Raw genomic sequence first — 22,654 nt, 5'->3', positions numbered from 1 at the left:
GGTAGTTAAACAAAGATTAACTATAGGGATGATTTATTGACTTAAAATTCACTTTATTCAAAAAAGTACGATAATTTCGAACCATAAACGCCTAATAAACGATAATTTTACGCCCCTGGTACGATAATCAGCTCACTTCAGGTTGCTAACACTGTGTATCTTTAGGCCCTACTCACGGTTCAACACAACCCACAATCTGCTGACACAATTTGTTGAAGTCGCGATTGAGCGTTCTCTACTCACGATTCATCCAACCCTCAATCTGCTGATACAATTTCATTCCGCGATTGCTTGCCACAACGTGTGCACGTCACGTTGATGCCTGGCCTGATGCTAAACCTCAACGCAATAATACGCATTATTAATGGATATACTAATTTATGAAATATAAGATAATTATCTTTGTAAAGCTTGTATTTTTTCCAATTTTATTGATAGATTTCAAGGGCTATAAAGTATAAACGGCTATAAAATATAAACATCTTCCTCAAATATGTAAAAATGTCTTTCCCGCGTTTATCTCAAAACCGCCATTTTGCGATTACTGCGCAGCGCGATTGAGCCGAGATTGGAGCAATCACAATACTCACGTTTCAACACGCACACAATCTGCTGAGACAATTTGTCGGGTTGCTTCCGCGCCGATCCAATACACAACATGTTGGGTTACGCCCCCAACGTGCCCTCAACTATACTATTCACGACACAATCTGTCAGCTCACTGCAGATTGTGTCAGCAGATTGTTACTGAAATTGAATCGTGAGTAGGCTACTTTAGAATCGCATGTTTCTGGTTGCTGGTATGACACGTTGAAGCAACGTCAAGTGACATGTAAGCTTAACGTCATCGACGTTTTGACTTTAGATTTGAAATCATTGCCTTTTCCCTGGGTGCCGATTACACGTTAGAACCGTAAAATTTATAATTGTTAAATTTCAGATTTTTAAGAGAAATATAAATAAAACACAATGTCCGGAAAAGGCAATAAAGCATTTACAAAAGAAGAAGAACTGCTTTTACAGGACTTTAGTAGAAACGTATCTACAAAATCATCAGCCTTATTTTATGGAAACGCTTTCATCGTATCCGCAATTCCCATCTGTAAGTATTATTTTGTATATATTTAGATTTTATAATGTATATATTAAAAAGAAAACATTTACTTAATTTTGGAAATGTTCTCATACATGGAAAGTGAAAGTAATTTATCTTGCATGTGTGGCACTATTTTACTCTTCCCTCAATTAATCATTCCTCATTCATAATCTTACAGGGCTTTTCTGGAGAGTACATGCTATGGAAGTAAACACATCATTAGCTTGGTTTGTGTTTGTGACTGCCCTAAGTACATGGCTCCTTGCCCTCGCCTACCGCAACACGAAGTTCCAGCTAAAACACCGCGTAGCTGTCCGTAGAGAGGATGCTGTTGCTCGTGAAATGTCAAGGAAACTGGCTGATGATAAGAAAATGAGCAGAAAAGAAAAGGATGAAAGGTAACCAAAGGTTCCACTTATAAATTTATGTCTTGTAAGATCTTAGGCAAAACTAGTCCTATAAGAATAGTGCTGCATTGTTATAGTGAAAGTGTTATCTTATTAATCTTGATGCCACATGAATATATTTATATGGAATATAATAAAATATATACATACATAGGAAACTATATAAAGACAGATTACTAAAGTGAACATAAGAATGTTAATTATATTTTAAGGGCACTTTATTTATTTTTTTAATGAATTATTTAGTATGTTGTGTACAAATATGGCTGTGATTGTGATATTAAAAATTGTGAACTTTTGTGTTATCTTATGGTACTTCTCTGATTTTCTCTTATAGCTAATGCCTATATACATTGTACATAAACAGTATACAGTGTACAATCTTAACATTGATAGTGCATTATATCTATCAGTAGATACCTAGCTTTCTTTGTTTTTGTATATTTGTTATCTAGAAATGAAAAATAAGTTGCTTATGTGTTCTTATTTCAGAATTCTGTGGAAGAAGAATGAGGTAGCTGATTATGAAGCCACAACTTTCTCAATCTTCTACAACAATGCTCTTTTCCTGACCATTGTGATCCTGAGCAGTTTCTATTTACTGCGCTCCTTCACACCAACTGTGTATCCTTTTTCAAAATATGATAAAAATGTTTTATTTTCAGTATAATAATAAACAAAAAAATGTTGTGTGGTATTTTCTAGGGTTTGATTTTACGCGAGTATTATACATTTAGAAATTAAAGACTTTTTCTGTCTGGTGGATCTCACCACCACCCTTGCCAACTAGCTTCTGTCGGTAAATCTTTGTTTCAGAGAGCCCGCCACCTCTGTGATGCTGCCCACCTCAGCGGGGAACTGCAGCATGTCAAGCGAGTACTACGTAACAACAAGCTGCAGGCGCCTCCACAGCATCACAGGAGTCGAACGAAGCCACACACAGTTGAAAGACAACCGGCCTACCTACCATATGTGAAGGGAGTTACTGACAGAATTGGAAGAATCCTAAGACGAGCTTCAATTAAAACTATATATAAGCCGCATAAGAAGATAAACCAATTCTTGAGACCAATTAAAAGTAATATTCCTCTACAAGATGCAGGCGTGTACAAGTTAGACTGTGACTGTGGTCTCTCATACATCGGCCAAACAAAAAGAAGCATTGCTAACCGACTGAAGGAGCACATTGCGGATATCAAGCACCGGCGTCACAAGAAGTCTGCGGTATGTGAACACACACTGGACAACAACCACTTCATAAGATTTGACCAACCACAAATCCTTGCCAGAGAAAATAAATTTTTTCCAAGACTTGTGCGCGAGGCTATTGAAATTAAAAAACATCCAAATTTCAATAGAGAAGATGGTTTGAAACTTTCTAACACCTGGGATCCTGTTATTAAGAATTTGAAATCCCATGTCAAACGTACCAAAAGACTAGAAGACACGATCAGCCAATACTGCCAACATCCGGAAAAATACTCCAGATACCAACTACGGAGGAATAGGTGGAGGTAGTTCACAAATAACAATTTTTGAATGACCATCAAGACGTACAACATCTCAGTCTCCCCGTGACCACGCTCGCTGTAAAGTGTTCGAAACGTCGGGAAAATAATAGAATGAATAAATCGCGTTTAAAATCCGTTAAAAAGTCTTTAATTTCTAAATGTTGTGTGGTTTTATGAAACCACGGTAAAAGTGAAACTTTTTTTCACACTATAGACATTTAACTAAAAATTATCGTATTTGTACGATAATTATCGTACGTATCGTGCGTCATGCGACATGCGCTACACAGACCAAAAAGTTTGAGACGATGTAATAAAAGTTACACTTTAAAATATCTCATATTATATCAAAAAGAATAAGTTTCTTGGCATTAAAATTATGACTGTTTTTATTTTTACAATAAAGTAAGTTTTGAATAATCTTCAAAATGTCATTGACATTCAACCATGTCTCAATCTAAGGCAAGATTGTATTAAAGTAACAATCCAAAACTTTATGTCATCTATGACAAAAAGTATTAGAACATTATTCTGGATAGCGATATAAGATAAATATTCTAATATCGCTATCCAGAATAATGTTCTAAATTAAGTGAAAGTGTTTCCAGATATCGTTTTATATAACTACTAGCTTACCGCCCGCGGCTTCGCCCGCTTTCTCTTAAACAATTTGAGATTTAAACTATCCTATCTCTCAAGTTGGATCGAACTGCACATGGTGTGCGAATTTTATTATAATCGGTTAAGTGGTTTAGGAGTCCATTGAGGACAAACATTGTGACACGAGATTTATAATTAAGATGATTTTATTTTCTAACTATGATTCTATTTTATTTCCTTAACACAATTTTTACAGCAATTACATTGTGTCTCTCTCAGCTGCATCAGGACTTCTTGCTCTCCTCTCAACGGGAACAAAATGAATTTAATAAAGACATAGTGCAGTGTGAGTGAAGCGTGACTAATAATTTAATATTGTCATCAATTCAAAGGTCTAAGTTATTAAGTGTTCTTTTGTTGCTGAAATTATTTAAGACAATTTTTTTAATAAATAGTAAAATAAAACATTTTAAATACAAAATAAATTTTATTTACACCATTAAGAGCATATTAGTTATTTATTTTTAAATTTGACACAATTTTCAGTCAGGGTGGGCTTAGAATTCAACATCACAAATTTTATAATATTCTATTTGGAGATACATACTTGCAAAAAAGAAAAAAAATATTACCCTACATTAAGCTATTACTAATTTTGTTATGCAATTAAAATGTAGTCATTTCTAGTAATTTGGTCAAGTTTATAATTAAAAAATATGTACTATTGACTAAAATTCATATACTTAGGCATGGCAGGTATAGGCTATACCAAGCAATTTTTATACTGACTATACAATTTTTTTAAAGATTTATCTGATAGATGTTTATATTTAGTTCATTTATTGTTAGAGATTTCTATACAGAAATTTCTAGAGTTACAGCATATACAACATAGAGCCAAGAATTGCAAGCTTGCAATAGCTTCTGCAAACATGATGGTCCCATGGTATGGTGTAAAATGTTCATTAGGAAAGTAGTTTAGGAAAATTGCTATTTAAAGATTTGTATTTGATCCTCGTAAGGTTTTTATAATTCTTAACAGCATTACAATTTACAGTATTCTCTCAATCATTGTCATCATAATCTCAATTACTTTATAATTTATATCTTTCTATTAGCACCTCCTGCGACGACACTTACTTCTCGGAAACCCATTTTTTTCCAAATTGTCTATGGTTTTGTTATTAATAATCCGTCAAATCTCACTGTTCGCGCGGGAACGCTGGTTTGCCTGGGGCTCAGTACATCATGCCGACGTGCAACGGCTCCGTGCGTTGGAAGAATACGTTGGGATTGCTGCTGAAGGTGGGCTCTACGCTCGTGTACACGTTGGCCTCCTCCGGTCGCATCATCACGCCTGTAAAAAGAATACTTGTTAGGTTTTGTTAAGCCCTGAGGGCCTGAGCCTTGATGTCGTTTAAAAACAGCTTATTGTATGTCTTTTATTTTAAGTTGTATGTGTATTCGCAGGGTAAATCTTTCAGTTCGAAATATTTATAAGTATACCTAACATTATTTACAGGTTTCCAATCAGTAATATCTTAACTTGGTATCAAGTACTTATTGTAAAATTGGTTAGCTTTCTTATATCAATATAGTGTACGATAACATATTGTATCATAAGTACATAATTATTGTTATACAGCTCTTTATAGATATTATTTTACAATTTATTCACAACAACCTCAATCCGTTATCTGTGGTTTTAAGAATTACTATAAATATAAAAATTAAAATTATTGATCGGAGGTTTGTGTAAGTTATGTTAAATTGATTGCATAATAATTGGTATAGTTATATATTTATACTTTACGTCTGAGTAATATCTCTAGAATATAAACACGGAAAATCGTGCAATTATTTATACCTGGTGGTAACATGTAGTGATAGGGCGGGTAATTGTAGTTAAAGTGCGTTAGTGGGTGCATAGGGTAGTGCGGCGGAGGGCACAATGTGCGTCTGTGGAAGTGCGAGCCCAGGAACATACCACTGTACGGATCTGCAAACAACCCAGTGCATAGCGATTAGGTGATGTGCGTAAGCGCTAATTCTCACTTTACTAGCGCATGTTAGATACTTAACTAACCGGCTTGCTGAGCTGGGGGTTCCTTGCGATCTAGTATTGATGGCGCCGCTTGAGTTTGGCCTACGGCTGATACCATCCCGTATTTAACTGGTTTGAAATGGAAGAATGAAGGCGAGTAGCCGGATCCGCCCGCGCCTAAAGAACTCAATCCTTCTTCACGATCTGCATCCCAGCGACCTTCACGTCCTAACGCCGCAAGGCGACGCCCTTTCGGTGCAAACATGAGAGCGAATACTACGGTACAGGTACCGAGCAAACCAGCTGCTACACAAGCATCTTTGTGTTGTTCAGGTGCTCCCAGGGCTGCCGCCACCCAGCATACCCAAACTGCGGCCGTTGCGCCACCTGCTGCGGCTATATGAGTCGCTTCTCGATAGTTGTCGCGTATGCCGCGGGAGCGGAGCGCAACACCACATACTACAGCGATCAGAAATGCGGCATAACACAATGATAGTAGTAGATCAGATAGTGCGGTTTCACATCTGGTTCCGCCGGCAGCAACTCGCGGGGGCGAACCTCCAAGCCATTGCGCTCCAATGGCCACTTGTATCATTATTGCAAAAAATAATAATAATCCTTGATACGCTGCTGGGAGATAAACTCCTCCATTTAAACTCAATAAAAATACACATTTCACTAATAAAGTCACAAACACAATAACGTATGATACTCCAGTTCCAAAGCGGACTGCACCACATGTAAAATTAGTAGGCGATGCGACATATAATGCTGCAGTGCCTGCACACAAAAAAAGGCCAAAAAGTAATGTTTGTCCAAGAAGCAAATGTCGATGACTCGGAGCCTTTTTACTAGCTCCCCAAATAACAAAAGCTTCAAAAGCACATATCACTATCATTATAACGCACGCTAATGCTAGTATCGGAACGGCCCAAGGTTCCGGTCTCAAGACCGCTATTGGCACTAAAGTTTTCACTGTTGGTGTTGTATTGTTTATTGGTCGCGGTGTCGAAATTGCTTTTGGGCGAGACGTTGAAGATGACGTAGAAGAAATACGTTCCGGTATAACAAAATATTCTGTACTCATTTCCAGTCGATGCGCTTCCGTTCGTGCAGGGCGTCTATGCGGAGCTTCTGTTTCCGGTTTAAATTCATCTTCATCCATAGCCAAGATTTGCTCATCATAGTCTCGGTCGTCTTCCTCGTTTTGAGCATATCTATGAGCTATTTTCGCATTACGTGGCGCGTACGGGGCGGGTATTCGAGGAGCAATCCGATCACCAAACCGAGCAGCATAGCTAATCGCCGAGTGTGAGAGCACCGCTATTAAGAGCAGTGAGTGTAATGTTGTGCCCGCCATCAGGCCTTGCCGGCCCTCAGCTACCCGAGTCCCGCAGTAGATACATCCGCGCTCCAATAGTTTCCTCTGAAAATTAAAACATACCATAAGTCAAATTCCTGAGCCAAGGTATTTATTCAAAATGTCTTGACTTTTAACGAAACAAAGTTGGTATATCCCACATAAACCGGTTACGCAGCCCTGAACCTCTAGGCACCTTAACTTTGTTGATTTTTTTTTTATTAAAAACGAAAACATTACGTTTCTAGATGTTCTGTCCTATATAGGTTTCTTAGTACCTAATAATTATGTAATATTTAAATAAATTGTTATGGACATATAGGTACACAAGACAATATCATAGTAGGTTTGATAATATCTTTGGAAGTTATGAGATAGGTAGTTTTTCCTTTCAGTGTTATAATTTTTAATGCTACCATAAAACAGTGTAGGATAAAAATCATGCACTAACTGTAGTTAGTTACTTAAGTATAATATTATAAAGTAAAAATATATACCTACTCAATTTTTACAAATCATTTTTAAACACACTGCTATGTAACATGTTGTTCTCTACGTTAGAATAAAGTAGCACTTTGCGTAAGCTTAGTTGTATTCATGAACCTAAACACAGGATGTGTTATCGCCTGTCTAGTCACTAGTGTCCTCAACACACATAGGGGCAACGAACGTATTAATTCTCATCCCTAAGGGCGAGTAAGTTAAACTTACGTTACTTGCGCCTGCGCAACAACTTACCTGTTTCCAGTAAACTTCTTTTTTAATGCAATAAATGCTCATTCGTGAGAAAATAAAAAGGGTATGTATTGCAAAAAGTTATAAACGAAAAAGTAATGGAATTGAATTATCTTCCACGTAAGACGGTAAGATATAATGTTATTTAGTTTTTATTGCAGCTGGTGTAGATTGATTTTTAAACCCGCTTAAGTACCTAGTTTTTATTAAGAAATACTTAGTTAGGTACGAATAAATGAAATAACAACAGTTCGGATTGATTAAGTTAATACATACAATACGCACACATTCTTACACGAGTGGTTTTAGATATCAACAGAAATATTCATAGAATATTCTTGGATATTCCACGCTCGACACTTCGCATCGGAAAGTAGATAATGTTAGCTGCAAATTGCGATAAACTTAAAATATGCATGAGTTCCCGCATAAGGAAGGTTCTTATTCAGGCAAAAGATTACGCAGACAGCTTCACAGACCAGATCGTGACTTTAAAGTTTATTATCCGAATCAAACTACGTACACGAACGCCGGGGAGTATCGTGGACAGATTTGGCGTTAAACTAACGGTCTGGACCTCTGAACGTTTGAAGAACTCAGACAATCGCGCAGGCAAACGATCATTGCAACGGTAATATAATTCATAGTATATCGCGAATAATCCTCTACCGAATGTCTAATTTACATGGTTTTGCACTAAGCAGTTTTATTCTTACCGCCTAGCCTTAAGTGAGTTAAAGCCGCGAGATGAGTCACTTCACTAAATTATTCATTAACATAATAACTTCACTTTATTTATAAAAATAATATAAATATTATGTATTTAGTATCGCGCTTATCTGTCTTAAGAACGAATAACATTAAACAATAGGTAGGTACTGTATTCGGATCGTGATCGTGATTGCTATAAAAATGTTCTCTATCGAAGATTGCGATTCAAGTTTTAAGGTTGTTATTAGGGTTATAGACCTCTTTGCATTGGAAAAAAATACAAAAAACAAGATAAGATTGATTCAATATATAAGCCTTTAACTATATAAGCGTATTACTAGTATTATCTTAGGTAGATATCCTACTAATATTTTAAATGAGAAAGGTTGTAAAAGTAAAGATACTTATGTTTGTTGCACTTTCACGAAAAAACTACTGGAGGGATTTGTATGAAACTTTGCCGTAATAACTAAGTTTAATGCTCTAAGTTTTTTTTTATGTACGTACAATTACGATTGCCGTAGTTTCTTTACCGATTTTTAAAAATCAATGTAAGTTTAAACATTATAAAACAAAGTCGCTTTCTCTGTCCCTGTGAGTGTTCAAATCTTTAGAACTACGCAGCGGATTTTAATGCAGTTTTTTTTAATAGATAGAGTGATTCAAGAGGAAGTTTTTAGTATATATAATTTATTAGGTTTTAGACACAGCGGGCGAAGCCGCGGGCAAGCTAGGTAGTAAAATATAATTTTCGTTAGATATAGTTATTTCCCCCTTTAAAAATAAAACAAATTGCTTTGTGTAGTAGAATGTAATAATCTTTGTTTCTCATTAGAGCAGAGAGCATATTATAATATACAATCGTTACTCTAATATTTATTCATGTATTCATAAAACGTTTCTCCATTATATAGTCAAAAGATACGTAGGCGGAAATGCCTTTCTTTCTTGTATGTATAATGCTGATTGTTAGAATTACGTAAACAATTATGGACAAGTAATACTGAGGTTCGCGGTTCATCTTTTAGGTGACAGTTGACGCTTCGCATGGAAAGTTTAAAACATTTCCATTAATGAACGTGTTGTATGAGACAATGAGACCTAGGGAAACAGAGCGTTGTCATGTGCGGCCGCGCGTTGTAAAAGTAACAGCGTGAATACTCCGGGTGAAACTCGGCTGAACTGATTGTACAGAGACTCCAAAGCCACGGCCACCACGTCACATTCCGCACTTACAAACAATTATCCAATTCGTTTTTCACTTATAGCATTCATCTGCTCTTACGTCCGATTATAAACTTGTTTCATCTGACATTGCGTTCAACTGTGCTCTTGTTTATAATTGCTTCGTGTTATATGCTTTATGATTTCAAATATATTGTTATGTAACTATTAAAATACAACAATTAATTCTTGTTGATTTTAATTTTTAAATAGTACATTACCTACCTACCTATTGTTGCTTGGATAGTGTTAAGTGAAGATATCGACTAAAATATAATTGTGTATTCTTATCTCATAGTCATAACGCAGCTGCAGCAATGTAGTATGTATTATGGAAAAATATAATATACATTATACATATAAAGGTGTAGAGATAGTCTGTCTTTTAGAATTTTAAAGACCTCGATCGTGAATGTCTACTTATGGAAAAATAACGTTCAAGATACAGGAGATACTAAGTTTGTTGCAGTAGGTAATAAATACCATATACCTACGACCACTATTACTTTCTTTTAAATAAAGTATGTTACATTATTTTACTTTTACCACAGATAATATAATACCTATGTATATGGTATTAACTATTATAGTAGGTAGGTACTTTTACGTTCTTCTATTGTCCGCCATTTTAATGTTCGTGTAATTTCATAGAAAGCTAACAGCAGAAAATTGTGATTTATTTAAATGCATAATTGTATAAAAATGGTTTCCATAAATATCTTTTGATAAATCACGATGTACAATGTAATGAACACCAATGTATTGCGTATTTGCGTGTTGCTATTATTGTTGAAGTTTTGATCAATCTCTTTAATATCACAGTTTAATACATTCACTATTCATAATTAGTATTCGAAACAAAATAATGTGCAGGCACATCGGCTAAAGGTACCTAACTCTACATAGAATTATCCAAAAAAAAACCCTCAAGTTAAATAAGGCTGATTTTATTGAATAACGTACCATGTTATTAAAATTGGAGATTCAAATAACGTTTCCCCTTATACTTACCTATAAGCAAAAATTTTCTTCCAAGCCAGAGCTTGAAAGTTTATTTTAATTACAGCCTACAGGGTAATCCTCAGAGTGCGTTCTTGCGTACAGCGTTCCCTGTCAGGGGTCAAGTTAAAGATCCAAAGGCAACATTTAATTGAAAAATGAGTTTATTAACCTTAGATCTCTAGTGATAAAATGCAATATAGTCTTCCTTATTGCAAATTCACCTTACTAGCTTGACTGTGTCGGCTATAATAATGGAAGTTTAAACGCGTGTCCAGCCAAGGAATACATGTTACAGTCATATATCTTAATGTTTACGACGTCGTCAACTCTCCATGGTATTGAGTCTTAGATCATGGGCATAGACAGTTCCATTGCTGAGAAAATAATGCTAATTCAGCGAACTAATTAAAAAATATTTCAATATGAAATGGTAAACAAAATGTTAAAGTCAGGTAATTAGTTCCTAAATACTCGAGTAGGTGTTTTAAGCACATAAACTGAAAGAGTCAGATATTCACAATAATAAGTACAATATATGCAAAAGCCATAAACTAAAACCGAAATTTTATTAATGCTTATGGGTTTGTGAAATAAATACTTACAATGTTGTGATCGGGATTATTCGCAATTGTATTTAATTGAGATTGAGTTTGAGTTGCAGAACGATATTTTTATACTGGACTACATAATATGTACATAATATATAGCTACATTTAATCATTATTTTTTTAGCAAAAGTCTAAACTGCCCTCAAATTGTTAGAAAACTTTCCGAAAGGCACTAGCTTCCAATAAAAAAATAATAATCAAAATCGGTTCACCCAGTCGAAAGATTTAAGATAACAAACCAAAAAAATACAGTCGACTAGAGAACCTCCTCTTTTTTTGGTCTATGATACCCTTATCATAAATGACGATTAGATACTCATTACTCAAGACAAAGGACCTAACCTAACTTTAGTTTTTCCGTCAGTCTCTGTCATAGCGGGAATACCGAGGGCTAACCGGTCCTAAATAGTTTGAAGTTTCTGTTCGGAGAAAAATGTTAAAAATGTTATATAATATAAATTAAAAGGAAATAATTATCTCACATAGAAAAACTAGAAATATCTTTAAAAGAATTGACCATCGTACGAACGATTTAGATAATACTAGCGGTCCGCCTCGGCTTCGCCCGTGGTACATATTTCGTAATAAAAAGTAGCCTATGTCCTTTCCCGGGTATCAAAATATGTCCATACCAAATTTCATGCAAATTGGTTCAGTAGTTTAGGCGTGATTGAGTAACAGACAGACAGAGTTACTTTCGCATTTATAATATTAGTATGGATTAAAAAGTTTCTCGTAATTATCTTTATTACTTACTAGCTTCCGCCCGCGACTCCGTCCGCGCGGGAAAATTAAGAAAAATTAAGATTTATTTTTTTCTACGTATTTTTCCGGGATAAAAAGTATCCTATTTTATGCCCAGGATAATCTATTTATTTTTTCAATATTTTCAATGTAAGTACAGAATTGACCCTTCTACAGATTTATTATATGTAGGTATAGATTAGCTTTAATTTAGCAAATCTATACATATAATAAATCTGTAGAAGGGTCAATTCTGTACATTAAAAATATTGAAAAAATAAATAGCAGGGGGTGTTACTGGATCGATACCAAACCCAAATATGTGATTAAAAAAATTTTTGTCTGTCTGTCTGTCTGTCTGTCTGTATGTGAAGGCATCACGTGAAAACTAACGGTTCGATTTCGATGAAACTTGGTATAATTATACCTTATTATCCTGGGCGTAAAATAGGATACTTTTTATCCTGGAAAAATACGTAGAAAAAAATTAATCTTAATTTTTCAGTTTTATCCATAGACGTCTTTCTGTAGAACCGCGAACACACGTGGCGTATTATTATAGACCTAGCCGTATTTGGGTCCAATAGATATTTATAAGATGTCATTGTTAGAGTTACTCAAAATGGCGAAATAAACCATCCACGCGAAGACCGACATCCGCGCGGACGGAGTCGCGGGCGGAAGCTAGTTTAAAATAATTTCAAAAATAATTCGCTCTTATAGTCCTTTTCACGTAGGATGATTCCTGTGACACTTCGTCGTGTTCCGAATTACGTATTTTATGTTTAAAACGCCAAAATAATTTTAGTGCATAGTATTTTTATTTTATGGCGGCATTATTACCAAAAATATAAAAATGAAACATCTTAAGCTTATAAATCAAAAACAGTAATGTTTAGTTTAATATAATGAAAAATAAAATAAAATAACACAAAATTATAATACCTACGCAATTCGTGTACATGAAATGGATCGTTGAAAAATCATAGAGTTGGAAAACATATAATCGGCGCCCATCTTGTGATCGTTTGTCAATCGAGTCAATCGTCTGTACGAGTGCGTCAGCTTTGTATACCAGTTGCATTTTTATATTGATATTTTACGTGGTATTCTGTTATTGTTACTAATTGTTATTGTTGAATTTTTTTTTTGCTGTTGTTTGCTAAGTTTCCTTAGTTAATTGTTGGCGAAATGCCGAAAAAACTAATTTTAGTACTTTATTCAAATCGATTTCATTTCCATATAAAATATTATCGATTATCGGAAACAATTGATACGATTTCAGTAAAGACATCTCTACACGTGTCAAAAATCGATGTGTCACAGAAATCATCTTAGGTGGAAAGGACTATAGTGCAATATACATATATTTAAATTGTATAACATTGCTTTTATCTATCTTTCATATTATAGAATAAAATTGTATGAAACTAATGGTGGCGCAAAATAAAAATAAATGAAAAAAGGCCACTACACACATTACACACACACACACACACACATTACCTACCTATTACATAATATAAAGGTTTAATTTATTGACAATCATATTCACTCTACTGTAGTAGGAGCAAAAAAATATTTTTTTTTAAACTTGAATTGGTAAGTAACTAAGTAGTTTTTTCTAAGATTTATTGTTTTTTGAGTAAGATTATTAAATCCTGTACATAATGTCTTTTTAGTAGCATTATGTAAGTACCCATCTAATTATCTATTTGATTTCTTATTCTGTTGATCTTGTATTGTATGTATGTATTTGATAAACTTGCAAGTACCTAATATATCTCACGTCTATGATATGTACATGCAATCTATTTAAAGCTCCGCGTAAAAAATCGATTAAATCTAACAACGCCAACGAGCTCAATATTTCATAATAGATTTCTGATAAAGCAGGCAAAGCACTTTTTGGCTTTGTCATACTGGGAGGCAATTCATCACAATAGGTATTACAAAGCACTTAATATTGCACAATATCTCAGGTCGTTTGCCTAAGACCCCAAGAGATGTAAGTAGGTAGGTACTGAACCATAGAATTTTAAAATGCAATGATGTATTTCCTTAGCATATTAGATCATAAATTGTGCATTATTGCCTTTCGATCAACCAAATAAAGACATACAAGATCTGCTAACCGTAACATTCCGCTGCTCCTCAACAGGTTGGCTTTTTGCACTAACGACCCGTTTTAGTTCAGGATACATCGCCCATTTTTGCAAGTGACTACTATCAAGCTAATTTTCCGTTTGTAGCTTTATTTTGATGAGACGCCCCATAATTTCGTGTACGAAAGTCTCGATTGTGGTAGCTAACAGAGATTTATTTATTTATTTAATTTAGACATACCAACAGAGTACACATGAAAATTTTCACAATTTAAACTAAACAACTATCGAATATTAATATGATGTATACACCAATTACAGGTATGCACAAGAAAACTTATAATATAATTACGTTACTGTTATTTTAAGTGCTTAAATAAATTTAATTACAAGAATAGAAAAAATAAATCGTTCAACATAATTTCTAACAAGATAACAAGGATAAAAAATTTTGATTTGATGGTTCTAAAGCTACAAACGGAAAATCAGCTTGATAGTAGTCACTTGCAAAAATGGGCGATGTATCCTGAACTATTTGGTAAATAGTGATTAACCAGTTGCAGGTTAAGGAAAACAATGAATAATAAAATTTAAAAATATTATTAAAAAGTGAAAGATATTATCATAAATTAGTGTTTAAGCAACACTCGTTATTTTAATAATATTAAACCTGTTCATATAGTAGTAATCTTGGTAGATTTGCTGCCGATGATAGGCTGCCTATTACATATGCAGAATTAATTTTCACTTAGGTCTCTATTTTATAATAATTATATAGTTTATACTAATGTGTTACGTATATTTAAAATTTTATTACAAACTTTTCATTTAGGTACATTACGAATATTCACAATTTTTTTAACAAACAACGAAATAAAAATATAATTATGTGTATTTTAAATTAAATAAGTGGATATTTTCCTTTTTATTTTCTATGTTTATATGAATATGAGAGTTAATAATACATACCGAAAGCATAAGTTATATTTTTATTGGACTACCTACTTGTCGGTGAAATTATTAGATATTAATTCGGATTTTATATGGATGTAATATTTATAACTTGTATTGAATTTTGCAATTATTATGAAAAAAAAAATTGGTATCAATTTCCAATAAGCAAGATAAAGAGTTGCATATTATATCAGTGCTTAGTAAACAAAATGAAAAAGAAGTGTAAAACTATAAAAAAATACTTACAAAAAGTTTATTTCAGAAGCACAAAATGTCCTTTTCAAAGCACTATTTTTTCAGCCTTGTTCATTGTTTTTTTAATGTTATGTTTGCGCGGGAAATGGTATCTCCATGCGTACGGATGGTGTGAAGAGCGAGGACGCACTAAGTGGATGTCTTGGGGTCCATGATGCGTGTCGGATGCACGTGCGAGGCAACACCGGTTTCATATTAACGAATCTGTTTCGTCTGCAAACAAAATGTTACGTTTCTTTAAATTTTATAAATAATTAAATATGCCTTTGTATAGTTACATCTTTATGCGTTATTTATTACAATCTTAATGCGTCAAATAAAAATTTATTTAGGTAGGTACCTATATTATTAATGCAAATCATCAAAGGATTCATTATTTTTCGAAATGTTTCAAACTAAAAATTTAAGGTGTTCAAATTTATTAAAGACACATGAATATTGAATACCCTTTAAATTATCTTTAAATAATTATTAATATGGTTGATATATGAAAAAGTTTATTAAATCAGACTTACCTTTCAAATTTCAACATCTTTTCTTTTCGTAGGTACCTATGAGGAATATTTTTATGACCTACCTACCTAACTAACTACCTAGTTACTTCCTATAATTTATTAGCTGGTGAGTAATTTTAAATGTTTTTAATTATTATATTCATATATATCTAAATTGCATAGTGCATGAAAATATGAAAGTAATTTATATAATAAATTTAATAAAAAAATTCTAATTAGTTGTTAAATTTAATTTGTTGACAAAAGTATAACTCTATATTAACTTATTCACGCAACAAATGTCTGGAAACGTATCTCTATCAGTATTTAAAATCATTATGCGTGTTTCCATATCAATTGTCCACCACTAAGCTATGCGTAACAATGTGAAGTCAATAGTCATATAGGAGGCAGTCGAGAAGGCAATCCGACTTTCGCGTTACGCCTCGTCGCTTTTCATGGAAAAATTTCAGTTATATACGATCCAGTGCCGGATTAGCCACGTAGCAAGAGTAGCAAATGCTACGGGCCCCGCGACTCGGGGGGCCCCGCGGTCTAACACCTGTCTGACCGTAAAAGAATATCAATTTATAATACACGTACCGTAAAAAAAATACACGTACCTACCGCGAGAAACGTTGGTATCAAAATCTATAACAATAATTTAAAATTTTACCATGTTTCTACAATTGAGCGCTGGCTACACCAAAAGTTGTGTTGTACTGCTTGCACTGCGCTACACGCAAGTTGGTAGCACGGCAAAACTAACAGGGGAATCCCCTGATATTGTCATCGAACGAGCTAGTCGTAACAACCCGATCAAATAAAATAGGATTCTATCGACTATCAAACCTTAGATTACAAAATAAAAGGCAGATGGAGCATGACAATCATCCATCGCCCTTGTCAAAGAAAATACGAAATCAAAAACGAATACGAACCTCCGCCAGTGCTATAGCGATTATAGTGTCATGCAATACGTCAAAGGGGGTTTGCTATTTTAGTAAAAAAATGCTGTCTTGTGATATTAAAACGCTGTAAAATTTGTTCTCGAAAACAAACAAAAAGATAAAACATCGTTTTACAGGTTCTCTGTAGATTATTTGGCTTATTTAATTTTGTATACAAATAATAATTTTACATATACGAATAACGAAGGAATACAAAACTTCAACGTATGCTGCCAGTATTTTGAAAATGAATTTGCCATTTTTATGGGTAAAACGGTAAAATGGTTAAAAGATCTTCGAGGTAGTGCTGTTGGATTTTTCGATCGTGAATGTGATTATTAATTGTATAGTGCAATAAAGGTTCATGATCATTATAAGATAATTTTAATAAGCATAATACTTTTTTTTGTTACTTTTATATAGCTTAAAAACGTCAGAGTCGTTTTCGCCCGCGATTTAATTCATTTGAACTCCGTGATGGATATGACAAAATTATTATTATTCAGGAATTATATTTATTTATTATCCAGTAAAGCAGCTGACAATGTGGATGTCGTAAGGTGTCACTGAAAATCAGTGTTAAGGTATTATGCCTCAGGTATCCTGAGTGGCTTCCTTTTTTAGCGCAAGCAACCATACATAAATGAGCTGAAATGGAACTGGGCTGGCCATGTTTGCCGAATGTCGGAGGAGTTGTGGGCAAAAATTACCACTTTGTGGATCCCCAACAAGGACAAAAGGCTGCGCGGCAGGCCCAGGACAAGATGGCGGGACGAGCTTGATTCCCATTTAGCAGATTGGAGCAAAATTGCTCAAAATAGGGAGAAATGGATGGAGCGAAGAGAGGCCTTTGCTCAGCAGTGGGACAGCCATAGCTCATAATAAAATAATAATTTACAATGCTATTGTTGTGTGTTTGTGTGTATTGGAATAAATGGTTTCTTCCTTCTTTCTTTCTAAAAATAAAATGTCTCGTGTTCTAGACTAAAAACTACCGCTATCCGCATTCATATATTTTGAAAATAAAAAATAATATAGTTAGGTAATCATTGTAATTTTGAAACATTTTTTTTTTGAATTTATTTAATTAAAAATTTATCGTTTATATAACAAAAGAATTTTTACAATATTATAAAAAAATTATCATATACAAATATTTATATTACTTAAAATTAAACCCTGACAGCTAACTTATGTAGAACGTCACTAACACCACTACCATAATAATTCAGATGATTGCAATGTCACCTCAAAAATCAAAATCGGTTCAGCGGTTTATACTGCAGGGCGTGCCAAAGAAATATTATACATAGATACACTCGAAAAACATAACCCTCTTTCTTCCGTAGTCGGGGAAAAATTTGGGAAAATTTTCAATATCTGGTAACATAACACCCACACAGAAGCACCGTGTACGTACAGTGCAGCGGCGAAATGACAGCACACATAGCTTTATGGAAATGACAATAATTTAATAAGTTATCTCTAAATTTGCCCATATTAAATGCAGAAAAGTTTATTTGTAATAGTTTTGTTTTATTTAATACCCTTTAACTTGAGAAACTATAGCAAAAAAAGGGCCTCTTGACAGAATTTGCTACAGGCCCCGCGCTGGCTTAATCCGGCACTGATACGATCTCGTGGCACGCGTCAATACTCATATGACGCAGCCTCTACTTACTCGACCGTAATATAGAGTGTAATGTAGAAATGTTTTTTAAATGTTTTCTTTAAAGTTTATTATAGCAATACAAATAGGTGCATTCGATATTGCAGTCTACCTGGCGTACTTGGGCGTACCTATCTGTCGGCTGTCCGTCACGTTACACGTAGTCGTTGTCTGTGAAGGCTATTAACTTAAAACTATCTATGTATTTTCACACGCTTTTCATGAACATATAGGTGTTATAACATATTAGTAGGTATTCTAAGATTATTTTATATGAATTCTTACGGACTCGTTTGAATTGGCCTCTAGGGCTAGGTACTTGAGTATTAATTAGGTATAGATAATAAAGTCTTAATTAATAACGGCTATAATGATTTTGATAAGGCTGTCACTAACAGATAGGTCGAGTTACTTTGTAAGGAAATAAGATTTGCCAGCAAAAAAAAAAAATATCTTACGCAGAAGAAGTCACGGGCATCCGATAGTAAACGTATATAATTAAATGCGTAATATCCAAGTAATATCCTATTTTATACGACTCTACAAAAAAACTGGCTACCTACGTTAGAGATAAATGTTTTGCTGTTCACTTAAGTATAGCTTTGTGATAAAAAGTCGCCTAGCCTAATAACACACCTGTCATTCAACGGGTTTTGCTTCACTGATCTTTGATCTTAATTTGTCCGTATTTAAGCAAAAAGGAACCAACCAGCAAATACGCACTTCTGAGATATCAAAGGATTTACAAAAACATTTGCAGCTCTGTTAGATGAAGTAAAATTAATATTTATTTTATTTAAATTCATTGATAAATTACTTATTTAAGTATGTGTATATAAATTTGTTCTGAATACTCTTAAACTTTCTAGATAATTAAGAAAATGTGCATGTGGTTCCTTTTAACATTTATCAATTGATAGGTTTTCTCTTATACAAAAAAGAACCACAACCCAGGGATTTAATGATATAAATGAAACTATGTATTTATAATATCGTAACAAAGCTTTTATTAAAAAGATATATAAAATAATACATATAGAGGACGTTTATTCGACGTTATCATCAAATTGGATTTCGAAATCCACCTTGTCTAGTCCATCTATGTGGTCTTCTATTGCATCATCACTAATAAGATTGTTATAAAAACTCTGTGCATATTGTGGAATGAGATGTAATATGGCCTGAATATCGCTTGAAGGTGAAGAAAGCTTCTCTAGAGGCATCGACGTATAAGGTTCTTCGTTATCTTCTGTAATAAAAAGAAAAAAGCTTTAAATCAAAACAATAAAGCCGCGTGGCTTTTATACGTAGATATATGGCGACAGCAAAATATAATTAGTTCTTATAAAGCCGTGTCCCTACTAGACGACTAAGTATGTTGTAGGTACATGCGCTATGTACAAAAAACTGGCTAAGTGCGAGTCGGACTCGCGCAACGAAGAGTTCCGTACCATTATCTATAGAAACGGCAAAAAATCACGGTTTATTGTATGGGAGCCTCTTAAATATTTATTTTATTCTGTTTTTTAGTATTTGTTGTTACAGCGGCATCAGAAATACATCATCTATGAAAATTTCGACTGTCTAACTATCACAGTTCATGAGACAGAGGGACAGACAGACAGACGGACAGCGGAGTCTTAGTAATAGGGTCTCGTTTTACCTTTTGGGTACGGAACCCTAAAAATCACACGCAACAGTGACCAAACCTAAAAAAAAATTAAATAAACTTGTTAAAATTTTCAATTTCGCGGGCTAGGGCCTTGTTCCGGTCAAAACAGTGGCAGCGCGACTTTTAAAATCAAACAAATTATTATATGCGCTGAATGTACTGTACTGAATCTGAATCTAAACGTATCTTACCAAAATAGTAGGTAGGTACCTATATCATCGACAGTTGATTTTAAAACAGGGTTTAGTAGTTTCATCTCACAATGACAGATGAATCGTAACAAAATGACTCTTAATAATTCGACTCGCCTTCGTGAACAACAACAGTGTCGTTAAAATACGTAAATCCACACAGGATTCCTCTTGTACTTACTAATTAATGAACTATCTTTTTAAAATCACTCCACAATCGGGAATGAATCAAAAGTGGATAAAGTGTACATACCTGCATCTCATAGATTCAATAAGTACCTACTTAAATGCATTAAATAAAACTACTTACCCGTTGTATCTTCGGTGTTCGTCTCCAATGCTTTTCTTTCCAATTGCTTCCTTATTTATTTATTACTAAACATTTTCACATTTAATTTTAAAGGTAATTAACAAAAACAATAGAACTTACTTCGCGGAGAAAAAAAACGGCCGTCACGTATTCGAAATACTTCGCTGAATGTCACCTATATTGACAGATGTTCGACGTTTTACTTTAAAAATTGGAGTTTTGCACTTTGAGCTATACCCTTCAGCTGTGGCGGCCATTTTGCACGGTTTCGCGCATCTGTGAAGGCCATTCTGCGTGGTCAGCGCGAAACCGTGCGAGTTATAAACAATGACGATATCTCTAAAATTTTGTAGGGAGCTACTTTGTATAACTAATATCGTTCGAATCGTTATGAAACAAGCTAATATATAAAAGATATCTTAGTCATAAATTACTTTGCAATAAATAAGTAATTCTAGCTTGAAATCAGGGTGAGCAATTTTTTTTAGTTCATTGTACAAAACTCGTTAAAAATAAATAAATAAATAATTATTCATACAAAAAGGTTTTATTGTATTTACAATAATACATATACAAACTCATTAAATAATAAAAACCATTCATTCCTATACATTTTTTTTAAAATACAAGGCTTACAAAAACATTAGCCATTCCGAGCGGCCGAGCGCCGGGCAAAAAATAGGGACCGTTAATTATTCTTCAATCCAAGTGGCTTAGGTTATTAACTTATATTAAAGTTCGGTTCTTATACTTGACTACAAAAGAGTTTTGGCTGTAAGAAGTTTTTATGTTACGAGAAATGAAACAACAAAAAAAGCACTTGAAAAAAGTACCTCTTGAACTTTGGATACCTGACAGGATGAATTCTGTTACATTTATTTGATGACAGATGTCATGATAAAGCATAGTGTTCATTTACGAATCGTTAAAACAATAAAAGACATATGAAACCTTTGTAAAACATTCCTAAAATCGATGACTAAACCCAATGACGCTGTCGGCGATGCGCGCGAATCCGACACGTTGGACGGTAACTTTTTAAAGCGCTAGAGACGCTCGTAGCTACGTTTTTGTTATGTAAACATGTGGATGTATGCCATCCTTGTTCTTCTGTTGATATTTTGTGTTAGTTTGAGTAGGAAAGATATAGTTTACGATATACAATTGTAAAAAATACGACAGAAGGTACGTCACGGTATAATCAAGCTCCAGGAGCGGGGTCCACAGATGCGATTTTTTTGACATCGTTCTTCTAAAGATTTTATAACAGACAAGGGGATAAGACGTAATGAAATACGTTGTTTAAAGATGAGAAGCATTCTGCATTGTGCACAAGTCAAGGCATTTGGTTCCGTATAGCGATGATGGGTTTCTGGATGTTTTACAATATTTATTTATGCATGATAGAACCGAATGCTTGTGGTTTTATTTTGCAATAAAAAATTACAATTAAATTATGAATTTATTTTACGCATAACCATACCATAGAAACCTGGTTCCATTTTGTGTATTAAAAATAATTGTTATTAATAGAAATATGTATAATGTATAATGGTACCAAGTATCTGCGGATCTGTTTTGTATATAATGACATGATAGTAATATCGTTTATTTGTATGAACAAAGCAGTCCCGTGGTGCTGTGGTTCGGTTTTGCTTCATATGTATTATTCGTTGTTGCTGGTGGTTCCTTTCTGCTTTTAGTATACCTTGTTTCCAAGGTAAAATTCATGTGGTTCTTGTTTGTATAAGAATTTAGACCACTTTTAAATGAGTATTCTTCAAGAAACGGAAAAAAGCAAATTTGTCGAGTGGTTCCATTTTGCATAAATACGGACATTTATTAGAAGACGAGTTGCCAATCCGAATCATCGTTCATAATTATCTACAGGTTGGACAATGACGTGTGTTTGTATCAACATCCATGATCATTAATTGCGTAATTAATCATTAGATATTCATCGCTATATATTATTCAGACTCGTGGAGTTATGGTCGACGCGGCCGTTGCGA

At 34.0% G+C, this 22,654-nt stretch overlaps 2 protein-coding genes across 6 annotated transcripts; one reads left to right on the top strand and one right to left on the bottom strand.

Moving 5' to 3' along the window:
- The first annotated feature begins 856 nt into the window (after nucleotides 1-856).
- Nucleotides 857-4,117, top strand: LOC123696415 (translocon-associated protein subunit gamma). The gene is made up of 4 exons (XM_045642572.1): nucleotides 857-1,102; nucleotides 1,275-1,494; nucleotides 1,996-2,127; nucleotides 3,871-4,117. The coding sequence occupies exons 1-4, from the start codon at nucleotides 970-972 to the stop codon at nucleotides 3,935-3,937; spliced, it is 552 nt and encodes a 183-aa protein (XP_045498528.1). The 5' UTR covers nucleotides 857-969; the 3' UTR covers nucleotides 3,938-4,117.
- On the bottom strand, nucleotides 4,089-15,553 carry LOC123696410. Of its 5 annotated transcripts, none has more exons than XM_045642564.1 (4): nucleotides 15,348-15,553; nucleotides 5,701-7,084; nucleotides 5,482-5,613; nucleotides 4,089-4,971 (listed from the first exon to the last, which is right to left on the bottom strand). In XM_045642564.1, exons 2-4 carry the CDS (start codon nucleotides 7,016-7,018, stop codon nucleotides 4,853-4,855), a joined length of 1,569 nt encoding a protein of 522 aa, XP_045498520.1. In that variant the 5' UTR covers nucleotides 7,019-7,084; nucleotides 15,348-15,553; the 3' UTR covers nucleotides 4,089-4,852. The 5 variants fall into 5 exon arrangements, with proteins under 5 accessions (XP_045498520.1, XP_045498519.1, XP_045498521.1 ...); XM_045642563.1 differs by lacking the exon at nucleotides 15,348-15,553 and adding an exon at nucleotides 7,757-7,857; XM_045642565.1 differs by lacking the exon at nucleotides 15,348-15,553 and adding an exon at nucleotides 7,520-7,542.
- Between the last annotated feature and the right edge of the window lie 7,101 nt (nucleotides 15,554-22,654).

The sequence above is a fragment of the Colias croceus genome, chromosome 12, assembly GCF_905220415.1.
Source record: "Colias croceus chromosome 12, ilColCroc2.1".
NCBI lineage: Eukaryota > Metazoa > Arthropoda > Insecta > Lepidoptera > Pieridae > Colias > Colias croceus.
Note: the sequence above shows the minus strand (reverse complement) of the source record. Positions and strands in the feature narration are given on the sequence as shown.

Excerpts from the sequence above, each read along its gene's own strand:
- LOC123696415 (XM_045642572.1), top strand. The coding sequence starts at position 970 with ATGTCCGGAAAAGGCAATAAAGCATTTACAAAAGAAGAAGAACTGCTT. Across the intron at positions 1,103-1,274 it reads CGTATCCGCAATTCCCATCT|GGCTTTTCTGGAGAGTACAT; the intron begins GTAAGTATTATT and ends ATAATCTTACAG. Across the intron at positions 1,495-1,995 it reads AGAAAAGAAAAGGATGAAAG|AATTCTGTGGAAGAAGAATG; the intron begins GTAACCAAAGGT and ends TTCTTATTTCAG.
- LOC123696410 (XM_045642563.1), bottom strand. The coding sequence starts at position 7,798 with ATGAGCATTTATTGCATTAAAAAAGAAGTTTACTGGAAACAG. Across the intron at positions 5,614-5,700 it reads ACCCCCAGCTCAGCAAGCCG|ATCCGTACAGTGGTATGTTC; the intron begins GTTAGTTAAGTA and ends GGTTGTTTGCAG. Across the intron at positions 4,972-5,481 it reads TCACTACATGTTACCACCAG|GCGTGATGATGCGACCGGAG; the intron begins GTATAAATAATT and ends TTCTTTTTACAG.